General features: G+C 45.0%; 1 protein-coding gene across 2 annotated transcripts in view; it reads left to right on the top strand.

Annotated features, from left to right (window-relative positions):
- The window catches only part of LOC114449085 (forkhead box protein O6-like), a 29,199-nt gene extending 4,219 nt beyond the window's left edge, over positions 1 to 24,980 (top strand). For both annotated transcript variants that reach the window (XM_028426439.1, XM_028426440.1), the window contains one exon: positions 20,856 to 24,980. In XM_028426439.1, the coding sequence (XP_028282240.1) occupies positions 20,856 to 22,568 (1,713 nt within the window). In that variant the 3' untranslated portion in view covers positions 22,569 to 24,980. The remainder of the gene's footprint in view (positions 1 to 20,855) is intronic.
- The last annotated feature ends 644 nt before the right edge of the window (positions 24,981 to 25,624 follow it).

Raw genomic sequence — 25,624 nt, 5'->3', positions numbered from 1 at the left:
CCATTGTTACAGTGGGTGGGTTCTCTATTGTATGAGCCAACATTGGTGGTTACAGGATACAAAAGTCCATAATACAGCAATGCCTTTGATGTTTTAAATCAAACGCATTACTTTAATAGAAATGTATGGCGCTTACCTCTAACGTTATATTATGTATGCCACTGTATCTACACACCATCTGTGTCGGATATGACTTTAGACACAGTTTTCTGCATCCGTGTTTATGTTTTTTTCCAGCACTTAGGGCAGTCAGATTTCAGGGGATTGTGCAGCAGGTCGGCCAGGGTGCCAGGCAGTCGCTCAGACGCTTTAATCCAAAGAGACTGGGCTGTTATTTATAAAGTGTCTTTAGGTAGAGGTCTGGGAAGGGCCATCAGTGCAGGAGTTCATAGGGCATCCTTTATTGAAAGAAATCCAGACCAGAGAGATGGCTCTCAAAAAGATGTGGGAAAATGAAAATGAGACGCATGGTGTTATCTTCTGTAAAGGCCCGTATCGTCCGTCTCCACAGGCAGTAGTACTTCTGACAGTCTTCTTATCACCCTATCTAATTGATTTATAGGTGAAGAGATAGACAGACTCTCGTAATCTTGTCACTGTGCATGGTCTCCTGCAGCTGCAGTAGAAGAGACACTTGGCAAATATGAGGGATATGAATGTCAAACCTACAACAGTATGTCTGACAGCAGCTTAGCATGACATGGAGATACTTTCAGTACTTTCAGAGTTCATAGAGGTGCTTGGGTATGTCTCTGTATGTGGCTCTTGATGATGGTCGGGAAGTCTGAAGAGACTGGAAACTATCCCTGACTTCAGCTGATTCATATTTTATCCTCTGTCTTGGCTCTGGGGAGCAGAGTAATTTGAGAGTGCGACAGACACACACACACACACACTTACAGAATGAGAGCATATGATGCATGCTGGACAGATTTATAGTGTAGGATTATGAACACCTTACATCTCCCCTTGGCTTCTTCTCCTAGAGCCAGGTTGGGTTCAGGCAGTATATTCAGCTTGAACTGGGTATGTGATGCCAAGAAGCCTGTTCTCACTGCTTCTCCCCCTGCAGCCTTCAGGCAGCGGTGGCAGTTCATTTCTCACAGAAAATGATTAATGTAGATGCAAATTACCAAAGCATGGGCACGCATTCAAATATGGGAGACAACAATCAGGAGACAGTAATATGAAAAACAATATAATTTTGCCTTTGATATTACTTCACTCACTCTTATCAGTGGTATCTACCAGACACCCATGCTATCTCCTCTTTTATCTCTGCCTCACTCTTTTGGTCTGTCTAGCTGTCTTTCCATTAGACATTCTATACATTCTTTCAGTCTTAGTGGTTTTAAGCACCAAGGCCAATTGAAGCGAGTCTTTCTCAAGGGATCTATGGCGTCAGGATTTTGAGCTTTAGCAGTCTCCTGCCAGTGATCTCGACTGCCTTAAGCAGCGTGCCTCCTCTTATCTAAGAAAAATCTCATATCTCACATTATCTCAGAGATAATAGGATAACAATGCTGGATTTTACCCGGCTCGACTCCTCTCAGCTCCTGGGTCTTTTGGAGGATGAGACTGTCAAATTCCCAATTCGACAGGGTTGAACTAATTTGGACGTTCTTCTCAGCTGAACTGAACTTCAGCTGTTGAAGCATTTCTTACCAAGCCTATTACCCATGGCTCTGCATTTTTTTCCTGCATTTCTCATTTGGTGACATTTCTCAGAATATTAAATACTCAATTTTTCCACTAAGCAAAGTGAAGCATAGAGAAACTGTCGATTTCTTTTCTCTCCATTGCACTAGTTAGGGTGATAGTTTACACTATTCCCTGTGGTGCAGGCATACACATTTGCACAAAACGAACACTTGTGCCTTCCCAAACCTCTCTGGAGGAACACTGTGTTCATGGGTGGGGGAAACTTTTTTTAATTATTATTTTGGGACAGGGAGGGGAGCGAAAGTGAAAGCGTCTTTGCTGTCTCATTTGTTTTGAAACCTGTCTGACTCTTGCCGATTGGCTCACATGGAAGGCGTGGCTGTGTTTGGTAAGCTCTTGTGGACCTTTTGGAAAACCCGTTCATAGCTGCAATGACAGAATGCGGTGTGTGTTTCTTACTTGAGGCCATAGTGATGTGAGCTAAATTTAAATGGTAGACATTTCTTTTTATTTCCGTGGAACCAGCATTGTAACTGGGAAGGAAACGGTGAAGATGTTACGTCACGAGTGCTGTTGAGCACACAGTCAGTTCAAGGCAAACACACACAATCAACACATTTCAATAAAATGTAAGTAAAAGTCACAACGTTCCTGCTCATTTTGCCCTCCAGCCACATTCTGATGACACCAGCATCCCTGTGACTTACAGTTGTATTAATAAAAACTGCATGTATTCACTTGCACAGTCCGCTGGTTTCGTGGGTTTGCTGAGGAAGAATAAAAAGAAGTCTCGCACATCAGTGGAGTTAATAGTAACATTACTCCCAAAATACACTTTAGAGTAGAGGATAAAGTGTTTTTTTAATTATTTTTTTTTTCTTGGCCATAAATACTTTCTAAAATGACTAATACACAATGAATGAGTCATTGCATAATGACTGGTCTAGAAATGAAATGCCACAGTATACTGTTCCCCTGAAAAAAAGTGTTTTTGTATAATGCTTCAAGTGTAGGCTGAATGGAAAGGGTTTGCACATTCTCCTGATATGCACGATATTTTACATTTTTTACATGGATTTTGAGTGACAGTCATTTGCTGCTGCTGCTGCAAAAAGTCTGTCACGTCTAATCTGATGGCTAGTGGACGATGTTATTTTGTAACAGAGAGATGTTTGCGTTACAAATATTATAAATGGCTTTTGGTATTTACTTGTGAATAAAATGTGTTAGCCCTCGTGGTGCATAGCAGTAGCAGCGTGCTTGTTGCTCATGTGTCAATGTGCATAATGTGTGATTGTTGTGTGTGTGGAGATGTGGATGTTTGTGAGTGTTTCTCTCTCTTCTCCCTGTGTGTTTGTGTGTCTGTGTGTGCATGTGGGTGTGTTGGGGGGGGTTGATGGGCTCAGTGGGAGCCTGGGTCCCGGGGGAACAGCTCTCGTTAATAATTCAGACGAGGCTCATTATCAAGGCAGCGCAGATTTCTCCCTGATTCCACCTTAATTGCAGGCAGGCTGCTCCACTCAGGCAGGCGGTAGTCACGCTGGGTTGACTCGCTCTGTCTTTTTCTCTACCACTACAGGGCCTGCTCCACTCCACTCTGTTCTGCTCTGTCTTCAGTACTCACCCCTATCACAGCAAGACTGCCCCTGGCTAGCCTGTTTTGTATTAGCGTACACCTTAATAGTGTAACATACTATGAACATGCTATATTTATTTGTACAAGTTTAAAGATGTGCCTCATATATTTCTGATTAAATACAGACCCGACACTTTTGTTTGGGCATTGCTGTGGAATGTTTTATTTTTCCAGCCAACAAAGACGCAATCTAAAGGACCATGTGGTATCGTAGAGCTGAGACAACAGCTGTGTCTAAGTCATAGACTTCATTGAAAATGCTCACATTTTCTGTGCCTCCTAAGAGGTGAAACATGAGTGGAATCAGAGGTGGTGTGGTGGACTTCCTGTCACTCAAGGAACGGCAGTTTTTGGGTTTATTATCATTTCTCAGCCCCTAAGAATGCTGGCTACATCCTTCATAGGGGCTCAGTGAGTCTTGGAATGGGTGGATCTTCATGACCCAACCAAAGACAAATCACCAATAGAACTTTGCTGATGGAGGATTACACTATTAAGTATCAACCGCAGCTGTCATGGTTGCTAGGCAACAAAGGTGACACTTTTTGACAGCTGCTCAAACAGCTTCTTGCTTAATTTAAATGAATATAATTGAAGTGAGAGACAAAGGAATAATTGTTTAATTATCCAGTTTTAGTTTTGTTAGCATATTGTATGCACCAAATAAAATCTGGTCCGACAAAGAATATTTTAAGATGTATTCTCTGACTGTATTTAATAATAAATTGGTATACTGTAACACTGGCATTCATCAAACAATCAGAATAATCATTCTGTATATATGGCCTGTAGGTTGTATGATGTATGATTCATTATGCGCTCATGTGTATATTTATAGATCCATCTAAAACATAAGCAGTCTAATGTGTTATGATGCACACTACATGAAGCCTAATATGTTTTCCTTTTGTTATAGGCCTCGTGAAATATTATAATGGTAGGTTTATCCTTGAAATAGCCTATAGCATATTATCATACTGATGACACTAGGATTTGTGTTACTGTGATTGATATAACACTACAATAATACTCCTCTTCTTGCCCATCTATAGGCTTATGTAATGTAGCTTGTCTTCATAATTTAGACTGACTGATGTGTTTCCATTCAGTCCATTCATTGAATCCCCGCAGAGAGAGCAACATAATGGGCCTGATCTTGTCATACATGTAGCTATATGAATATTTCAAATCAAGCCATTGTAACTAGATGGGGCCTTTAGATAAACAACACAGATGCTTCTTCCTCTGCTCGCGCTGTAAGATGAAGTGTGCTCCAAGCTGCATTTCTCTCCCAGCCTCAAAACCGGCTTCCCACAAATCACAGTGCCCATATTTTCTAATTCAATTTTTCTCTCCGTCTGATATCTCTTCCTGTATGCAAGCGATTGATGGCCGTGTGCATGTGCATGTGTATAAATGTGTGTTTATGTGCACGCATATTGCCGTGTCTGTCCCTGAGAAAGAGATGATGTACGCCGAGGTAAACGATGTATTTCACAACACTCCATCTCCAGACCTTTCGTGGCAGCCATGTGCCAGGTCTCTCGCTTCCCTGTGCCTGTCCATCAAGCCCCTGTCACGAGCCAAAGGTTTGTGGGTGGGGAAAAGTGGAGCGTGTAAGGGCCGTCGATCAGTTTACCTGAGGTTGGCGGTCCCAGCGCGTGATGGAGGGAGCCGCCTCTTACAAAGGGAAATGTAGTTACCGTTGACTGATTTGAGCAGGTGGCTAGACAAAAAAAAGCAGGCAGAGGAGTAGCAAGAGTTATGATCAGAAAAGATGCTTGTTATGCTAATGGATGGCGGATATGCCATGGCTGTGCCGAGGGCTCATGGTTGATGGATGGAGGTGCGGAGGTCACCTCGAAAAGCAACTGGTCAGTGCCCTGCTGAGCTGTAATATCATCTCACCAGAGCTAAAAAGCTGGAACTGACCTTGGAAAGAAATCATTTGATGTGTGCGGTTCTGTATGTGTAAAACCACCCATGAGTTAGCAAATGTGTGTGGGAGCCAGCATATGTGTGGGGAGGTTACAGGATTGGGGGTGAGGTTATGAGGTGACTACAAGACCAGCTGGGATTTAAAAGGGGGGGGGGGTGGCATGTGTATTTGAGGGAAGGTATAGTGAGGCGGGCCATTTGGATTTGTGTGTCAGAGGCATGAATCTGGGTCAGGACACTGGGTTTGGTGTTTAGTATGCTGACCATGTGAGGTCTGAACTCAGAGTCTGCTCATAGCCCTGAATGAACCCAGCATGTCTGCCTCACTCTGTCTCCACGCTGTCTCTTCCTCTTGTCTTTCTCTTGGACTTTCTCATTTTACCACATCTCTGTCTCTTCCCCCTCTTTCACCTTCGTTTTTCTCTCTGTGCCAAGAGCTTTTTTTCCTGTATCCCTCTCCTACATCTCCCCTGCCTTTTTTTTCTTTTACGTACTCCAGCACCCCCCCCCCCTTCTCTTTCGTGCTCTCTTTTTCACTGTCACTCACGGCCTTCTCTTCTCTCTTCCCTTGTTCTATTTCACACTCGCAGTCCTCCCCACAAAGTAGCCTTTTTACCACTCATTTCCCTCTTCCCTCGCTCATTTCTCCTGCTCCTTTCATGTGCTTTTGAAATCCCCTTTTCATCTTTAGCGCTCTCTCTCTCTCCCCTGTTCTCTTTCTCGCACACACACACGGCTCATTCAGTCATTCTTTTATTATCCCAAAACTAAAGTGATAAATGGCTCTCTTTCTTCTCCGTAAATGTCACTCGGGGAATTGTCTCTGCTCATTGATTGACTGGAGTAGAAGGGTGGCCACACACACACATGCGCACGTGCACACAAGCAAGTAAAGAAGAAACAGAAGAAGAAAGGAGAGACAGGGAGATGATTTCGTTCATTAGATTGGCTGAGACTGCAACTGTCAGGGTTAGCATCTAGTCTTCACAGGTCCAGCTTCCTCTTAGAGGTTGATGCATTATTCGAAGAACTTGTGCGGTTGGTTTGTAATGAGACATCAGTTCTCAACGGGACTTGGCATTTGCAGGAGTGCTAGGATCAATCACAGTTAAACAATCTGGGCTGGCAGGCCAGGCCAGTCTTGCCATTTTTTCTCTCTAAAGTGACGTGATGGGGGAATACATAAGTGTTGTTGCCAGTTTGACTGATTGGCTTTGGCTTATCCTTTACTGTCATAAAGGTGTCAGCCAAAGAAAAAGGCACTGGACCCATAGTTCAGACCAGACAGTGTGCCAAATGTGTAAGTGTAAGTAAGTAGGGGTTAATAATGCTCAGTCATTTTCTTAATGTCTCATTCACCCTGCCTCAGGCGCTGGAGCTTGATAAAGGTCAAGTCTACTGGTGGTTACATGTCGTCTTCCCTTATTTCATTTTTTTTTCACTGCACTGTAGGAGGGGGAGAAAAAGGAAAGTCTACGGGCAGCCATAGGGATGATCCACCTCTCTTCATTTTCAGACCAAGGATAAAGAGATTTAATGGGAAGACAGTGTGGAGACAAGTTACGCTGGCTCAGTCAGTGAAGAAGGGATGAAAATATTAAATTGAGACAGAGATAGAAAGACAGGGAGAGAGAAGTGGGGAAAATGGAGAGGGCGAGGAAAGAGAGTTAGAATAGTAGCGAGTAGATTATAGGGCTTCTAAGCAGGACTGGAAGCTCGACTTGGCTGCACTTCAGCTACACTCTGCACACTTCAGCTCAAGTGTGCGTCCATTAGTGCAGTCCCATTGCACTCAAAAAGCCACGCACTCTGAGATGCAACACACATGTGCACATGCAGTAGATTTCTTATCCGCTGTTCATACGTGCACAAGCCGACATGCATCACCCCACAGACATACTGTACAGTTGCTTACAGTCATTCTGCTCTCACATGCACATAAACCCAAAAAAAGCTACGCTGACCTAGTCCTGCTCCAGCCCCCCCGCCCCCTCGCTCACTCACTCTCTCTCACACACACACACATATGCATCCACGATCTCCTCACTAGCCACCAGATTGCTTCCCGTCAAAATAAATAATCAAATGCGTGCAATAACAGCTTCCGAAAAAAGATCCCTCAATTAGTGCAAAATGGGTAAATGGCGTGGGGTTAGAGGCGGTTGGGGGGGGGGGGGGGCTTCAGGAATACACACATACACACAGTCTATTACATAAGGCAAATCATGACCCAAGAAGGTTTTTATGCAGTTGTGCAACGGTAATTTGCCCCCTTCCCTTTAGCAATCAGCTTAGTGAAGTCTTTTCTCAAATCCTTACAAGTGATCCATGCCCAAAGACCGGCTGGGGAGAGATCTAGATGAGTGGCAAGGAGGTGTAAGAGGGGGCAGCTTAGGGGATGGGGCTGGGGTAGGGTTCAAGTGTGTGTGTGAGAGTGAGTGAGGGAGTCCATATGTTTGTGGTCTTTGTACGTCTCCAAGGTTGTGAGTGTCTGGAATGGTGATTAGGAAAAGGTTGTAATTCATGCAAGTGAATGTATGTGTGAGTGTTTGTTTGAATGAGAGAGAGAATCAGGCAGAGGTGTGTGTGAAAGACACAGGTTGTGATGTTGTCTGCCAATGATGAAGTGGAATATGCAGGATAAATGGGTGTTTAGGGATTGACATGATGGGGCGCTTTACATCCCGCTTGGCCATGAAGATGCCAATTATGTTGTAATTGGCAAATCCTGCCATGGAAATAAAAACATGACTCAAATATTATTGGAGCTGTAACTGATGTTTATTTTAATTGCTGCGTGATCTATGGATTATTTTAATTGCTGGAAGAATTGTGTTTTTACTTTGTCGAAACTAAATGAGATATATAGGCTGTAGTTTTCACATGACTGGACGTACTTTTAAAGCAATGGCTAAGCAATTTCCCCCTAGGATTAATAAAGTATTTCTGATTCTGATGGCTGCATAAAACATTTGTTTCAATGTGTGGTGTATGACTTGAAAACACAGGATTTAAACCCCAACAGTGTAGTTGGAAATTGACCAGTTTCGTTATGTGTTTCAAACCACATTTTTGTATGAAAATTATTATTTTGTATAAAAACATAGATTCAGAATTCTCATACCAGATGATTAAATAATTCAAGAGCATTAACCACTTCATTTGTGCTTTATATTCACCGTGTTCAGTAAGCTCTATGTGTTGGGAGTTTGAAGGCCTCGTTTGTCTTGTTGCTGCCACACTGTCCTCTGTTGTTTCTTTTGCAAATGCTCACATGCCAGCTTCATGTTTGACTCGATGCCACCGGAAACCCTTCAGTCTTTCTGATGAACTGGCATCTGGCCAGATTGCTTTGCTTAACCTCCTGATACTGCTGCACCGTTGTCATCAGCAGGGCTGTGGTGCTAAACTGCACTCACAGCCGATGTCAACACCAACCTAACTTAATGTTTCACTGGGACAAATGTATTACAGAATGGGCCTAATCTGTGTGTGATAAATGCTATGACAGTAAAGCAAACAGATGGATCCCTGAACATGGAAACCTACTAAGCAAGCAAACTAAAGGGGAGAAGCAGTGCTAACACAGCTAGCTTTGTACATGTTGTTCTGTTTGTTTAAATGTCAAGCATGTTGATTCTGGTATACTGCATAGGGCACTGTAGCACAGGTCACATACCTGGAGGAATAGAAGGAGATCAGAGGGATCAATCTGACTAAAGAGACCGAGTGAAGTGAATGACAGAGGGAGCCCTTCACTCTCACTCTTTAACATGTTCATTCATACATTGGTGATGTGGTACACCAGTGACTGTGGATATGAAGTATACTGACACAAAGTGTCAAGAAATGGATGGATTGATGAGTAAATGTACGAATGAATACGTTGATGGTTGAAAGAGTGAAGGGCTGGCACAAGCAGCAGGGGGATAAAAGGAAGGAAAAAAAGTGAAAGGAGCTAATGTCTCACATGTGTAGAACAGTTGTTTCACCTTGCTGCGGTTAAGAGTAGGTCAAGTAGCAATGATGCTTAGTGCTAGGAGAAGATCGGCTGTGTGATGCAGAGTGAAAATGGGAGCAATGGGCTGAAATGGAAAGATGTGAGCAAAGAAGGGAAGTAGCATGGATAAATCTGGAGCTGGGGAAATGAAAAGCTGCAACGCACCATGCTTAAGTGAGGGTACGGCTTTAGAGATATGGGAAGGGACAGAGAGGGTCAATCAGAGATGCAGGGTTAAAAAAGGGTACGATGGGTGGAGGGGAGAAAATGACAGAGGCGGGGGGCCGCGCTGGGGTCTTAGCGGTGGGGCGATTGCGTGACTGAGAGGAAAGTGCAGTGCCGTGTGTGTAATGCTCTCAAGACGGATATTAAGACGCAGTGCCCGTCTCACACAGTCCCTGCCCCTCTCTCCCCTTTCCTCCTTTACTCTCCTCCATTCTGTTCCCTCTCTCACTCCCTCAGCTTCCACTAATGATCCTCGCGTCCTGCCACACTGCAGGGCTGAGTGATGCCCACTGACAGTCGCGCTCAGGCGGAAACGCTGCAGCCCCCTTCCAGGAGTGCCATGACATACACACACACACACATCACATACAGAACATATAGAGGTGTAGCACTTCCTCACATACATGTATAAGCTCATGCAAAGCTGCTGACAGATGTGTATTTGTGTGTATATGTGACCATCACTGTCTGTCTAGTCTGCACACAAACAGAACACCTCCAGTGGTGCTCACAGTCACGCACTTACTGTAAGCATGCCTCCATCCAGCTGCATCTGTCCTCAGGAATTTTTATGTGATGGATAGACGTAGGCCATCTAGGTAATCACGGGGTACAGCTGGTTAATGATGCTACCTGCATCTCTCTCAGCCTGAATGGCTAAAAGCAGTGCACATAGTGAAAATGAGACAACAATGGAATACAGAGTTGGAAATTAAGACCACAGTTATGGCTGCGTGTAGTAGGATATTTGTTGCCAGCAAAGTGAAATTGTAGATCTGTCTTCAGTACATTGAGAATAAAGCAGCTTGCATTGTTCTAGTGTTATGGTTATGTGTGTGTCAAAGGGCTGAAATGCATGGGAGCATCACATAGAGGTTCATGGTTTAGTTTGGGCTGGATCTTAGCTTCCACACCCCTACTTCTAGGCTGGCACAGTGGCGCCTCAGTGTGTGCTTTCAGAGGCCAGGCTGGCGTTCTTTAAACAGAGGTCACTGTTGATGTGGTGACTCGTGCCAGGCCAGCTCAACCTTTTACACAGCCTTAAATTTAGGTGCCATGAGTGACCTATGCTGCCATCTTACATGGGCAACAACAATGCCGTGTGCCACAATGCTGCCTCTATGCTTTTCACACAGAACTGCGATTCACAGCAGTCCCACCTGAAACAGGTAGTGTGAAGGGGGCTTTTGTCTGCTACCTCAGCCTTGTCCATTCCCAATGAGAAAACAATGTGTGAAATCTTGCTCTGTCCTTCATACACTGATTAATTACTTTTCAGAAATACAAAATCCAACTTAACACTCCATGTCCTTTTCTATTTCTGTACCTCTTTGTATGAGGCATCTTACATTCCTGCTCCATCCAAGCAGAGGCCTCGATCCTGACTGCCGCCGAGAGGTTAGGAATTAGGTCACAGCAGCTCACTCTTCTAATTAGATGCTGTGAGTGTATGCATGTTGGTGTGTGTCTGCATATGCGTCCACACGCTGGGTGCTCTTAATCCGTAGGTGGCCTCTATGGTAATGGAGAGTCCTGGGAAGACGCTCTAACCCGCATTTCTGTTACTCTCCGCATGTCAAGGCGTTTCTGACGTCACTACTTGAAATCATGTTGCGGACAATAGGCGGTGAAGGAAGATGGAGGGATTCAGAGGTAAAGAGTGTCCCCAGGGTGTAAGAACAGGTCAGATTCAGCTTTAAATGTTATATGTGAAGCATGTGAACATTGAATATGCAACAAGCTCCAGCAGAGTAGGTGCTTAGACCTGTTTTAACCCATCAGTAAGATGTAGCTACTTCTCTGTGGAAGTAAAAGGTGTTTAAGGTGAAAGAGGGCTTCACCTTGCTCCTCTGAGCCCTGTGGATTTGTTCCGTCTTCTTTCTGAGATGTATCCATGCAGGGGGTGCGGAAGAACATACCTGCTTCTGCAGTTTTAATGTCGACTCATGTTTCGGTTTATTTCAGGATGTGTATGCACGCTGACATTACCAAGTGTGTTAATAATTTTTTAAGCTTAATTCTTTGTTGTACATTATCTGTATGCGCTGAGAGCAAAGAGGGTAAACAGTCTGTAAACGCTTTTACGAGAGAAGATGAGAATGAGGTATTGTTGAAATTTGTGTGGGTGTGTGTGTGTGAGAGAGAGAAAGTAAAAGAATGATGAAATAGTGGCGCCGGGCTAGTCTTAATTAAGTTTTCAGGAGGCTCTTAAAAGGTCATGGCATGCCATTGCACCCCCCCCCCCCCTCGAGCACTACCACCACGCCCCACCGAAATACACTCCTCCGTTCCCTCTCTTCCCCACCCCCCCCCCTCACCTCCCCATTGCGATCTATCCAGTCATCAGCCCCCCATCTGTGCACATTAGCCATTCATGAACACACTCATTAGGGTGGGAGTTTGAAGCGATTGTGTTCACTAGTCTGCGGCTGGAGCGTGGCGATTAATATTTCAGCGTCTCCCGTCGAGGAGCTGAGAGCAAGTTTGGTCCTCTTAGGCTAGAACGAGAGAGAGAGAGAGAGAGTGCTCCCCCCACCCCCTGAAACCCAGCAAACCTTCTTCCTCCTCCTCCCCCGTCTCCCCCTCTCAGACAGTCTCTACGAGTTACAGTGCGTTGCCCCCCTATTTCCCTTTATTGCATATGTACTCATGATTTGGATACACATTTTTGGACACACACACACACATACACACAAGACCTTAACTCAAACTGACTTAATTGGGCTCTTTTTGTTTCAGGGAATGTGGGGGGGGGGGGGGGGGGGGTGGCGGGGGTAGGAAAGGAGAGGGAGGAGGGGTAAATCATGTCTCTTCTTGTCCCCCATTTCCTTATTTACCTCAGTTGGACAGGAGATTTCTCACATCCTTCATCTTTGTGTGTATGAGCTTGCGCTGAATTGGCCAAGCTCAGGTTGGGGGGGGGCAGATGAGGTTGAGATGGGTGGTGGGTGGTATTCTTACTTGTATACTGAGACTGAGTTCATTCAGACCAAATCAATAGCCTCCCTCGTTCGCACTGTACACCGGCACGTAAAATATGAGAATTTGAGGCAGCTAGGAGCATCATGGGTTATCAGGCTGTCAATATTCCAAGTGCTGCTCCTGAATACAGAGATCACTCTGATCCTACAGAGCTCTCTTATCCTTGACTTCACAAGCACCATATTTTCTGAGGTCATGTCCACATGAGCATGGATGTGTTTGGCTTTGCATTCTGATGAAACACTTCATTATTATTATTTATTCTATGTTATTGTCATGTTATTGGTTTTTTGTGAATAATGATAATTTTGTATTTTTCATTGCTACTCTTGTAGTTTGTCTCCGAGGAGAGACCATTAAACATCCTATAACTAGCAGTGAATGTCTGTGCAACCTGTGGCACACAAGTTTTGAGAAATGAAATTTCTCCACTCTCTTGATTTTGTCCTTTAAATCTAAGGCCACGCATGCTTATATGGATCAATTTAAAAATCCATTTTCTTTGCTTTGTCCTTCTATCCAAATCAAAGTGACATTCTCAACACCTACCATGAAAAGCCTCTGAGTAAATATAGAACACACCATTGTTGAATTGTATTATGTTCAGATTCTGGTGTAGATTGTACAGTGTGCCCCAACGTTTTGGAAGTTAGAGGTTGTACATCCTAGGCTGATGATAAGCAGATAATAATAGTTACATGCAAGATAACTAAACATTACATAAATCAAACTTACGCAACATTCGTGCCTCCTCAGAGGCATTTGTGTGGAGGTGCTTTAGTCATGTTTGCTAAGCTTGAAAAAGTTTTGTCAATCATTGTCGTTCATGCACAGGTGTTTTCGACAGCTATGTTAGCAGGTAGCATTTACAGCCATCATTCACAATCTAATCACCATTTAATGGTTGTGCCAAAACACAAAATATAGTGTCACAGACAGTCGGGGGGGGGGGGGGGGGGGGGGGGGGGGGGTTGTGCATGGAAAAGTATTAGGATACATAATAGAAATGCATGTGGCCAAAAATCATGTGCTGCTTTTTTTCAACAAAAGCATCCACATATTCTATAATGCATGCTATATGTTTAGCTGAACCTGCTGTACAGCTCTATAGTGTGAATGATAAGCTGTTGCTAAGGGTCAGCATTGCTTTGGAGGACAAACAGTACCAAAGAGAATTGTCTCCATACAGCCTTGAACTATCTGAACTTCTGTGATTTAGATCCTTACCACTTCTCTTCAGACTGGCCCCTATATTCAAGACCCTCCTTTTGTGCTCGACACACCTCTGCCCTCTCAACCCCTCCTTAGTGCAGATAAACTCTGCTTGTCATTCCGAGCAGGCCGTTCTCCATCTTCTTCTCCATATAGGTGTATGAATAAGTGGGGTTCTATGGGCAAGGCGTGAGTAAGTGGAAGTCTGCAGACTGAAGTGTAGCATGTGGGTAAGGCATTCACAGGGAGCAGTGGTTGGTGCGCTGAACACTGATGGCTAATGAAGTTCCTCCGCACCTCATAGCCCTATTAAACCGCTGCCCCCTACCTCTACCCACTTCACCCCCCACCTCTTGCCTTGTTTCTCCCTGAGGGAGAGAGTTGGCAGGGAGTGAGCCGGCTGCTATGGCAACAACAAGGAACCCTCCCTCTCCCACAGGTCTCCTTAGCAACTGGTAGTTTGGCATTGCAGTAATGAGTGTGCCCGGTGTGCCAGGCTTTGTGTCATGTTGGCATGTGTGTGCAGTGTGTGTGTGTGTGTTCATGTGAGAGAGAGAGAGTGAGAGAGAGAGTTAATTTGCGCACAGGTGTGTATGTGTGTTTGAATGTGTGGCTGTTGGATACAGTTTGCCAATTTAGGTGAGAGTTAAAATGTGTGATAACAAAAAGATGTGGAGGAGGAATTTGGTGTAGGTCCAAAAAAAAGTGAATCTTATTTTATTATGATGATAAAATCTGGCACTTGACTTGACATAGCTCTGCTTGTCTTTTCTCTGTCTGGGTGTGTGCATTCTGCAGATGTGTGTCTGTGGTCCGTATTTGTGCATTATTTTTTTTTGCCTCTGTAATTGTGGTCATTCTTCTCTATACTGTGAAATTGAAGCAATTAAAGAGACGATCGGATGAATTTCGCATGCCATGTGCATGGTTGCCTATGAGTTTCCTGCTCTGCTGAAATTAAATTAAACGCTGAGAATGATTTTTATTAAAGTGTGATCAGAGGTGTGCACTGACCTTTAGAATGTAGGAAATGAGATTCTCATTGTTATGAATGAGATTATGTGGCGGCTGAGTGTGAAAAAAAGCCCGGGACTGCATTGATTCCATTGTTGGCTGACAGTTTCTTTGTATATAGCAGAGAGGAGGTTTCAATATAATCAAATCCACACTGTGCCTGTTGGCTATTAAATAGACTGATACACAAATATAGACACACAGGCACTCGTAAATGCAGATTGGCTTGCACACACTTGCACGCACGCATATCTTGCAGATCTTGTAAAAAAGAGCTGTAAAAGCCTCTCCAGAAACGTGTTGGTCTTTAACAAAAGCATGGCAAGCCCAGTGGAAAATGTTAGTTTGCTCCCTAGACGAGGTGTGAAGTGCGAGCAGGCGGCCGGCCCCACAGGTGGCCCAGCCCAAACACCTGTTGTGTGAATCCTCTGTGGGAGGGTGTGAGCTCTGCCTACCTTGCTGGTCTCAGTGGAAAAACCACACCCGTGCTGTATACTGTGGCACGTGCTCACTCATGTGCCTAGACCCACTCCGAGGCTCCCCCGTTTTGTGCGTGGGTGTCAGACGTGATGCCCATATTGTGTCCCCTTTGCGCCCACCGGAATTACTCAGCTGTCCCTGGCATCGGGCAAGCGGATTTTCCGATCCCCTATCCGGGTCTCAGATGCTCTACTAATCTGTCAGCATCTATTTTTACCCACCAAAGCTGCGGCAGCCCTTCTCTGTCCCACACCCTGCCACCCCGATGCCAACCCTTCCCTTGGCGCCAGGGTGGGCACGGCTGATGAGTCGCCAGCCATTGGCTGCAATTAGTGCACAGTCAGGCAGGAATCCCCTACCAACTCCATTACACCCCTCTCCATAGCCACTTCCTGATCTGAGGCTACCAGACACACTACTACACACTTGCTTTCCATTTTAAGCCTTTTTATAAATGGCACTCCTGCAGTGTTGTGGAATAATAGGGTCGGGTACAGAGCACCTTTCTCAGTGCTTGAATCACTCTACTGTGCAAACTCAGTCTATTCAAGTACGATGGCAGCCAAGGGAATGCACATTTGAATTGTACCTGTTCATATTTGGTGTTGTTGAGATCAAATGAAAGTTCCATCTGTAAAAGGACAGCTCAGTCCCTCAGTTAGCCTTTAACCTTTCTTAATAAAAGTGGGAAATTCTTGACTTTTGCTTGTAGCGCACACTTGTTCAACAAGAAATTAAGAATGCTGCCAATCCTGAGATACCCCACAGCGATGCACTGAGATAGTTGCAATACTTAATCCCAGGTTTATTTCTTCCTCAACAAGGGCTGCAATGTGCCTCGCATGCCAATGCAGTCGTGACCACTGCTGTGGAGGCGATGATGGCATGTGGCAGAGAAGTAACTGTTTCTCACCTCCTAATAAAAGAGACTCCTTTTTAATCTTTTCAATTTGATTGCATTCCAAAACAGGCCTGTCTGCCCATCTGTCTCTCTTAAAGAAGCCTCCTAAAGGGATTTTAATCATCTGACTCTGGGCTTCTCAGGCAAATAGCTACATCTCTCTCTCTCTCTCTCTCTCTCTCTCACACACACACAAACACATACGCACACAAACAATTTCCAATTTTCTTTCTTGTACTCACTGTCATAGTCTCACTTGTCTTTTCTCTCTCTCTGACACACCATATCGTCACAGCTTCATTGTGCTGTATCTGTGCAGCCATTAGGCCCTTCAGTCGCTCTTCAAGTCCCCCCTCAGACACATAAAATTCCCCCAACCCTGTCCCTATTAATCCACATGGCTCTAAATTCTTTATTTCCCTTCAAAGGGACAACGCAAGCCGTGACATCAATCACGGAAAGCGAATATTTAGCTGGCGCTAATTTCCACCAATAGCCTGGAGACAGGCTTAGCTGACAAAACTCATTCCTGCGCTGAACAAAACTGCTTGTGTTGAAACCTCCCCTCCCCCTGATCCCTCCTTCCTTCTGCACAGGCAAAAACAGCATCACAATAAACACAGTTAGCACTTCTGTTACTCCCCCTTGATTTAGGCTTATCAAATGAATGTGCACCATAGAGGGATACCCTTTGACAATACATAATGGCTCCATTCTGCATGAAATGGTTTGGTAATACCAGTCGAGTGTGGCAAACAGCTTTACCCGGTGCCACTACAAGAACAGCTGCTGTGTTCTTAGCTGGGCAAGCGCACCACACTGCTTCACCCTTGAGGTTGTTTGAATTGGGTGAGTGGTTTCTTTTTGCCGGTTCCCAGACCCCATTCACAGTCCCGAGTTTCTTACTAAGTTCTGTATGAATAAGTGCACATTCGCCACAAGATGGGTCCTATAAAGCATTTGACCTGTTTCCTTGCCCCACTGTGTGTGAGTGGGAGAAACCCTGAGTGGATTCTGATGGGGGCATGATGGAGGGGGATGGGGCAAGTAAGGGGCATTTTGAGGGCACCCCTTTGTGTGGATTGGAGGGGCCCCTTGTGGTACTTCTGTATTCCCACCCCTAACGCTTTAGGTCCCTCCACCTCCTCCTGTAGACCACACATCACAGCTGAACCCATGGAATCAATCAGGTTATATGAATCACAGGGGCCAACACAACAACCCCTGCCCCCCCACATCTGCTCCTGCATTAACGCCTGACTAATTCCTGGGAGTGGCAACAGAGTGGCGTGTTGGGCACAGTCACTTAACTCAAAAGCCCATAGTAGTTAGACAGTGTTGCGTGAACGCTGGGGATAACATGGCGTATTGAGCTCCGATATTAGGAGGTGGATTGTGTAGTTAGTCAGATCTTGATGTGTGCTAAGCCTCAGCACTGATAGCCATTAAACTTCATTGATTCTCAGACTAAATAGGCCTCTCCAGTCTCTGAATCAAACTGAGTTTGCATGGGGAAGATTGCAGGGAGAACAGTAGAGCAATTGATTGGTATTTCCAAGTGCTGAATGATGGTGCTTAAAAAGGTTATCATCATTGATGAATACTAGAAACACATTTTTGCTCCTCAACAAATATTGAGCTGCAATCTGCAAGACTAGATTTTTGTATTTTTGTGTCTCTTTGGCTTAAATACATGTCCTTCCTACAGGTTATTACTACTTCTTCTACCTGTGTGTTGTGGAACACATATCAGATTTATGTGTGACGTGCCTAAACTTGTAATCTGAAGACAAAGAATCCTGCCCTGTGGCTTGGCATCCATCATTTGAATATCTAAATCAGCTATCAGGATTTTAAGTCTTAATGTGAGTTGAACCCAAGCTGATTGTTTTCTTGCACCCAAGGAGACCTTCTTCACATTAATTGGCCTTGATCGGTCCATAAACTCTTGCCCTTAACCTCTTTTATTTCTTGGCCAAATTACAACTGAATTTAGTTGTAATTTAAACTGATGAGGATGGACATCCGCGATAACAAAACAAAGGAGACACACCACTATACTTATGGCTCCATCTGTTCTTTCCAGTATTATGGGGCCAGGCAGTGGATCTCTCTGCATAAGCTCAGCCACTGGTTCATTCATTATTTAGAGCCCTCTCCACTAGCCCCATTGTATTAAAGGGGAATGATTTGAATAGGAAGTAGCTTCCTGGACCCAGGCGTGTGATGTGTGTGTTCCTCTGTCATTGTATGTTTCTGTGGGCTTCATCCGTCTGCCTCAGCAAGCCAGGGGGCTGAAAGAGAATTTCCATTTTATGAATATTTAATACATAATAAAGTTTTCAATTTTATTCCATTCAACCCGTAGGGGTGAAAGTGTGGCAAAGCCAACCCTCAAGGACAGAGCACAGAGTTAAGGTAGTTGATTTGATTGAGGTATCAAAAATATGGTTAACATCAGCTCACTGCGTCAGAAGTCATCTACTAAAATACACACACAAATATTAGGAATACCTCTACATCCTATAGGGGCTTAATTGTGTTGCTATTTCGCACATCACAAACTCCCCTTATGCTGTATTACTATAGGATCATAGCATATCCAGGCTGCCCGCTGTGTCTGTGGTGACCTGGCATGGCTCTGTGTGAGACACCCAGCTGGGAGTGCCCCTGAATCAACTTGGGATTAGCCCAGGATTGTCTGGGATTACTCGGGGATGGTGGGGGATTAGCAGTGACTGCCTGTTTCGGGGGCGTGAGGGCCATAGGCTGGCCAAATTGCCCCTGACTCAGAGAACAGGAGGCGGATGGAACCACACCCACAGTGGAACCACCTGCAACCTGGGTTATTATTAGATCTGAAAACGCACGCAAACAGGATGACGGAAAAAAAAAAAACATGTGGTGGAAAACTATATGTCACAAAGCCTGCAACTAGTGATGATGATGACGATGATGCCATGGCTGGCCACCATCCAAAATCTCTCAAATCTCTCTAGCAGGTGGATTCATCAGATAAAGAGGGTTTGGGATGATGACAAATCCCTCCAAGTTCAATGGGGCTGCTCTTCCCTCATACGAGGATAAATCGAGATTTGAATCAGACAGGTCACACAGAGTTGCAGCATGAAGTGGTTCAGCTCTCTGAAAGATGCCCCATTTACAACCGGTCGTGGTGGAATGGCATGAAAGCTTACATATGTTTTAAATCAGGCATGCACAGGACTTGACGGGGGATGATTTGGAGTGGTATGATAGGTAGATGATCCAGCCAGGGTGAGACAGGGAGTTGGCGCGGCACGTAGAGGAGCCGTCAGAAGCAGGGAGCGGGCATCCCCTGCGGACCTGCACTGCCAAGATGAAAGGCTGTTTAGTGTTGGAGCAGCAGCATCAAACAGCCGCCTCCTCTTGCATCCTTTCCCCCATCCCCCACTCTCCCTCCACATCTCTCTCTGACTCTCTTGACTCTCACCACAATATGATATAGTTCTGCTGTTGCACGTTTACCCGGTTGCCATGGTTACCCAATGCCGGAGGTGTCACAGCAAGATAACCCAAGGAGGCATTCACAGATCACCTGAATTCAGCTCGCCTCCCATTTATGTGTTCTCCGCCGCAATTTGATTTATTTGTTTCCCTGCCGTGCAATTCAGTGTGAATACAAATAATCCGCAACATAATGGAGATGGTGGAAGTGTGAGTACCCCTCAATCTGAAACAATCTATTGTACCAGTATATTCCCAAACCACAGGAGGTGCTTTTGATTTGATATTTTCCTGCTTGAGCGTCAAAATGCCTCATGCACAACAAAGAGCAGAAGCACGATGGCACACTCTGTTTCACATCAGGACACCTTTTGCATTCAGCAGCCCTTGAGATGTTATTGATAATAATAAAATATATATGAATATACATATATTCTATGAATTACTGAGTCAGTGACTGTACATGCCGGTGCAGAAGATAATGGGAAAATAATTGGTGACAGACTGTATAATTGAAGAGAGAGAAACTGAAAGCAGAAGTGGAAAATGACTTATGTTCACACAAGTGTGTGAAATAGGAAATCTAGACAAGCTGAAATATGTAGCACTTAGTGACAAAAGACAAAGCTGGATCATGATAAAGACAGAACAAGAGAGGGAAAAGGAGATAGGCAGTGAAGGTAGATGTCAGAGGGTGGGATACATCCATTAGCCTTCCTTGCTCCCGGCTCAGTCTTGCGATACATCCTCCCATTCAAGCTACGAGAGTGAAAGAGACAGGGCTGGCACTAAGCCAGACTGGCACCAACTTCAAACATACAGTACGCCCAACCTCAGCAGCTTACATCAGCCCGGCTAAAAGCAGAAGGAGAGAAGGACAGATGGATTGATGGAAATGAAAGTGGGTGTATTGACATACATAAGAAAAGTTTCTCAAGACTAAATCTAAGGTCGCTTCAGGTTGGGAGATGCTGATGGGGTCTAGCAAATGCTGGCTGTAGCTGTCTTTTGAATACGTTTGTGCCTTTTGGTGTGCTCCCAATTTTCTGATTTTGCTTGACAGATTGTACAGAGGACATTTACTCTGCTTGTTTCATATATCAAATAATAGAAATGGACTGGACTTGATAATTTGGTACAATATTCTGTGATTCAGCATAATACACTGAATGGCTCATTAGCTGTATTGACACCTTAAGGTTTTTAGCTTTATTGCTTTAAAAAAAAAACTCTAAAATGTTCATGTCAGCATACAAAGAGCAACTGATGTGATGTACTGTATGTTACTAACTAATTTAATGTCTCTTCTTTCTCTGCAGAACTCCATCCGGCACAACCTATCCCTCCACACACGCTTCATCCGGGTACAAAATGAGGGGACAGGGAAGAGTTCCTGGTGGATGCTGAACCCAGACGGAGGGAAGATGGGAAAGGCCCCACGGAGACGAGCAGTCTCCATGGACAACAACACAAAGTACTTAAAAAGCAAAGGGCGTATCAGAGGCAAGAGGGTTGGCCGTCCTGGGATTGGGCCCGGGTCAGCTGTGGTGGGGCTCCAGAATTCCCCAGACAATGGCAGCCCATCACGAAAAAGCCTCCCAGGAACTGGAGCTGTGTCTGGGACAGATGGCGAGTTTGAAGCTTGGACAGACCTCCATTCCAGGGCTAGCTCATCAGCCTCCACCCTGAGCGGGCGTCTGTCGCCCATCCTCGCTGAGGGAGAACCAGAGGAACCAGAGGAGGGTGGCCTGTCCTGTTCCACCTCTCCTCACCTTTACCCCTCACCAACTAGTGCCCGCTCCCCATCCATGGGCGCAGGGAATCACTGTCCTCCTCTTGAGCAGCTGCCACAGCTGGCTAACCTGACAGGTGCCATCAGTCTGGATGAGCAGATGATGGAGGATGGTTATCATCATCACCCACAGCAGCAGCAACACCAACAGCATCCTGCTGTTGGCAGACACAAGCACCCCACACCTGTCTATCACTACAGCTCTGGAGTGAAGGGGCAGGGCTCCTATGGTGCAGGCGTCTATGGGGCAACAGGCTTGGGCATGCTGCGTCACCACTCCCCCATGCAGACCATTCAGGAGAACAAGCCAGCCAGTTTCTCTGGAACCATGAGGGCTTACTCCAGCACCAATGCCCTGCAAAGTCTACTTACAGGGGGTCCAGCTGGGCAGCAGTACTGTTCTAAGGACATGATGCTGAGACAGGAGCGAGAAAGCCATCCTATGATGAGCCAAGCAAGTAATGGAGTAGGATCCAACCATCACAGTCACCACCAAGGCCACCACAATGGCCACAGCCACAATGGAACTCATAGTCACAGCACAGCTCATAGCCATAACAGAACTCACAGCCATACTCCTAATCATAATCACAACAATGTAACCAACCACAATTCACCTCACAGCCTCGCTCATAATGGTCACAACCTCAGCCAGAGCCATAACCACACACCACCCCGAGCTGCCACCCTGACCCAACGTGGCAGCAGCAATCAGCTGCAGACCTACAACCACAAAGCCCCTTACTTGTACAGTCCCCCATCACATGCCCACCTCCCTGCATCTACCACCCTCCCCCCAAACCCTGCAGGTATGCTTGGTATGCCCCAGGACTCCTGTCATGTGGCCGCCGCACCACACCCACGTCACAACCATTACCCAGAGCCACAAAACCAGGGCCTAACGAATGGACCGTACCACCATGGCCCGGCAATGGGCAATGGTAGCACTGGCAGCAACTACCATGGCTATCATCAACCTCATCCCCATGAGAGACTACCAGCAGACCTGGACATTGACATGTTCCACGGTAGCTTGGACTGCGATGTGGAGTCCATCCTCCTTCATGACATTATGGACTCTGTGGAGGAGATGGACTTTAATTTTGACTGCTCCCTGGCACAGGGGGTAGGCATTGGCATGGGAATGGGCATGGGTGTGGCCATGGGCATGGGGATGGGAATGAGCGGACTTGCTGGTCCACAGCAAGCCCATAGTAACCAGAGTTGGGTGCCTGGCTAAAGTCTAAAAACACATCCTACCCTCAGAAAGAACTATCCTACCCATGAAGCACTGTGCTCAACCGTGACATTCCTAACATGACACAAAGACTCTAGGACCAACACTCCCACATCTCTTTGTTGTGTTGACAATTCTTCTGTCACCCCTCCTCTTTTGATGCCCCTCCTCTCCCCCTTGAGAGATGTAGTTCATGTCACATTAAGTTTTTCCTCATATCAGCTATACTGTGATGACAATCTCTCAGCTGTGCTTGCCCAACATCGCTTCTCATCTACCATGAGAACTGAACTCTGAATGCACTTTATTGCAAGTGGGTCACATCTTGCAGTGCAATGTCTTCACAGAGCAGAGCTCAGGCAGAGCTTGGCATATTTTGTAAGATGGCTGCAGCATCTGACAGGAACAAATGAGGAAATCACAAGCTCCGCTGATAAAGTGTCAGATCTAGGCATTGAATTAAAATTGGACTACTTTTTTTATAGGCTGCCATTGTCAGTAGCACGGAAAATATTAAATTATTTTTGCAAAAATGCTTATTGTTTGCATTTAAGTCTTTTTGTTTTTCAGTTTGGTGTTAGTCCTCATCTCGTCAAGTTTAAAATACTCTAAAAGCTCGAAAGTATTTACACAATACTACACAGGAAACAGTTTAATCATTATGACATTCACATATTCATAACTTCCCATTAATGACCTTACTTCAGCAACCCTGTTATTTATAGCTTCATGCATTTAGTCCTTGGCGTCTTGGATGTAACATCTTGTTAATGCCCCTTTGCCATTGCTTAGAGAATTTTGTCACTGCGTCATTAAATGGATTCCATCATTAGCGGCAAGCATGCAATTTAGTGAATTAAAATGTCATATCACCTTGTCTTACCTGGGCTTCTCATGCCGGTTTCTCTCTCTCTCTCTCTCTCTCTCTTTCTCTCTCCCTTTAAGTCTCCCCCTCTCTCTGCCTGCCAGTGGAGACAAAGTGACCATTCCTCACACCACACCATTAATGTAGCTTGATTGAAATTCAGCATCTTGCTTTTAATCTCCAAAGTGATGCGGCAGCGATGTGTCATTATTGAGAATCTAACGTGTTGTCCTCCCATCTTTCACCCCAGCTGTCCGGGCCACCGCTCGCCTCGCCAACTTAATGCGCCAAGAAAGTGAGACAAAATGGTGATTAACGCCAAGTCACTCTGCCTGCTGTCCTGCTCTGAGAAGGGCCAATGTCACTGTGCGCTTGCCTGATCAAAGAGGGTAAAAAAAAAGGAAAAGATGGAGACAAGGATAGAACAAAAGCCTGTTGTTGCAGTGGGTTCAATCATCAGCCTCAGTTTCTCTTTGTGTGTGTCTGAAAACTGGTTGTGTATTCATATTGTAAATCATCTCCGTTATCTGTATTTTGTTCCCCCAGTTCCCATGTTTACAGTGTTTATACCCTGAGCTTCAAATATTCAAATAGGTGCAAAGGGAGAGAGATGCAAGGAGAAAACAATCAGCCAATCAGAGTGGCTCGGGTCTGCGTCAGACAGGGTTGTAATACCCCACAGCCATCTACATCCACTTTTTGTGTGTTTATTCTGTTGTCTTGTAGTTGTTGTTGTAAATGTTGAAATTCTAAGGACCGATGAGGACCTCGCTGAAATATCCATAGTGTGAGGCTTGAATCCATTGGTGAAATGATGTTGGTAGTGCAGTATGACCTTCCCAAGCTCCAAGACCCATGTGTGCTCTGCTCAGTTGTTTCTGTGTTTGTGAGTGGGGAGGGGGTGGGGGTCTGCAGTTTGTTTCTCACTGGCCTTGAGAGAAAGAGAGAGAGGAAAAAAGAGAACACCCCTATTCTGTAGTTCCCTCAAAGAGACTCTCCACATTTGTCTGTGTGTAAGTATGGCACACAAAGAAAAGTGGGGGGAGGAGTAAGGGGTGGGGTGGAAGTTATTATTACAGCCAAAGGTCAAGCATGGCACAGACTATCAGACCCATTATTGAGGTAAATACCTTTATTTCAGGGCTTTTAGCCGCGCTGGTTCCAGGTAATCTCCGGGTGGAAAATGCGTGGAATTTTATAAGCAACTGGGCCTCATAAAGCAGTTATGGTATATCCTATGCTACAGACATTTTGGCGATGCCCTGCTGTTGGATAAAAGAGCTATATATGATGTCTAATTTTTTGGATATTTATTTATGAAAGAGATTGGTCTTTGTCACTCCTAAATGTGTGGTAGTTGTTTGAGTCAACTCCTTCCTCTCTTTTTGTTCTCTGTTTTTTAAGATGTCATTCTCTGTTTGCCCCTTTTACTGACTTTTATTTTGTACAAAATCTATATATTAAAAATATTGTATAATAGTTTTTAAAAATCTCAAAAGAATATCAGTTTTGTTGTCTATTTCTTTTTTTAAGAGAATGTATCTCATCATCTGGTGACTGTTAAATAAATGAAAAAAAAAACTTTCTGTAGTCTGTATATTTGTCTGAATATGACCCACTGTATATCGTTTCAGGTTGTCTTGAGCCTGGCAGGGTCTGTTTTCATCATGTGCATGTATACGGTATAGCTGACAAGATGAGTGCATAGTGAGCAGTGTGTTAATTTATTTCTCCATTATGTAGTTTGTTTCATACATTGTCTTCGGCGCAGGGTTGAAAACCCTTGTTGGCACTTATGTTTGACCAGGTCACTGTGTGGGTGGCAGGAGGAGCGATGGGAAATGGAAAATAATGCACCGTGTGTATGTGTATTATACTTGAAGCTCTGCATTTGCTTTAGAATGCAGGAGGAAGAAAAGGTGGATGCTTTTGTGTGTGTGTGTGTGTGTGTGTGTGTGTGTGTGTGTGTGTGTGTGTGTGTGTGTGTGTGTGTGTGTGTGTGTGTGTGTGTGTGTGTGTGTGTGTGTGTGTGTGTGTGTGTGTGTGTGTGTGTGTGTGTGTGTGTGTGTGAAAGAGGGATGGTTCCTGACAGACAGACAAAACAAGTAAGCAGCCAGACAGAGTTGCCAGGATTGGAGTAATAGGTGTGTATATATATGTCTTTCATTGTGTGTGTGTGTGTTATAAGGCTTGT

Source organism: Parambassis ranga, chromosome 16 (genome assembly GCF_900634625.1).
Source record: "Parambassis ranga chromosome 16, fParRan2.1, whole genome shotgun sequence".
In the NCBI taxonomy this organism is placed as follows: domain Eukaryota; kingdom Metazoa; phylum Chordata; class Actinopteri; family Ambassidae; genus Parambassis; species Parambassis ranga.
Note: the sequence above shows the minus strand (reverse complement) of the source record. Positions and strands in the feature narration are given on the sequence as shown.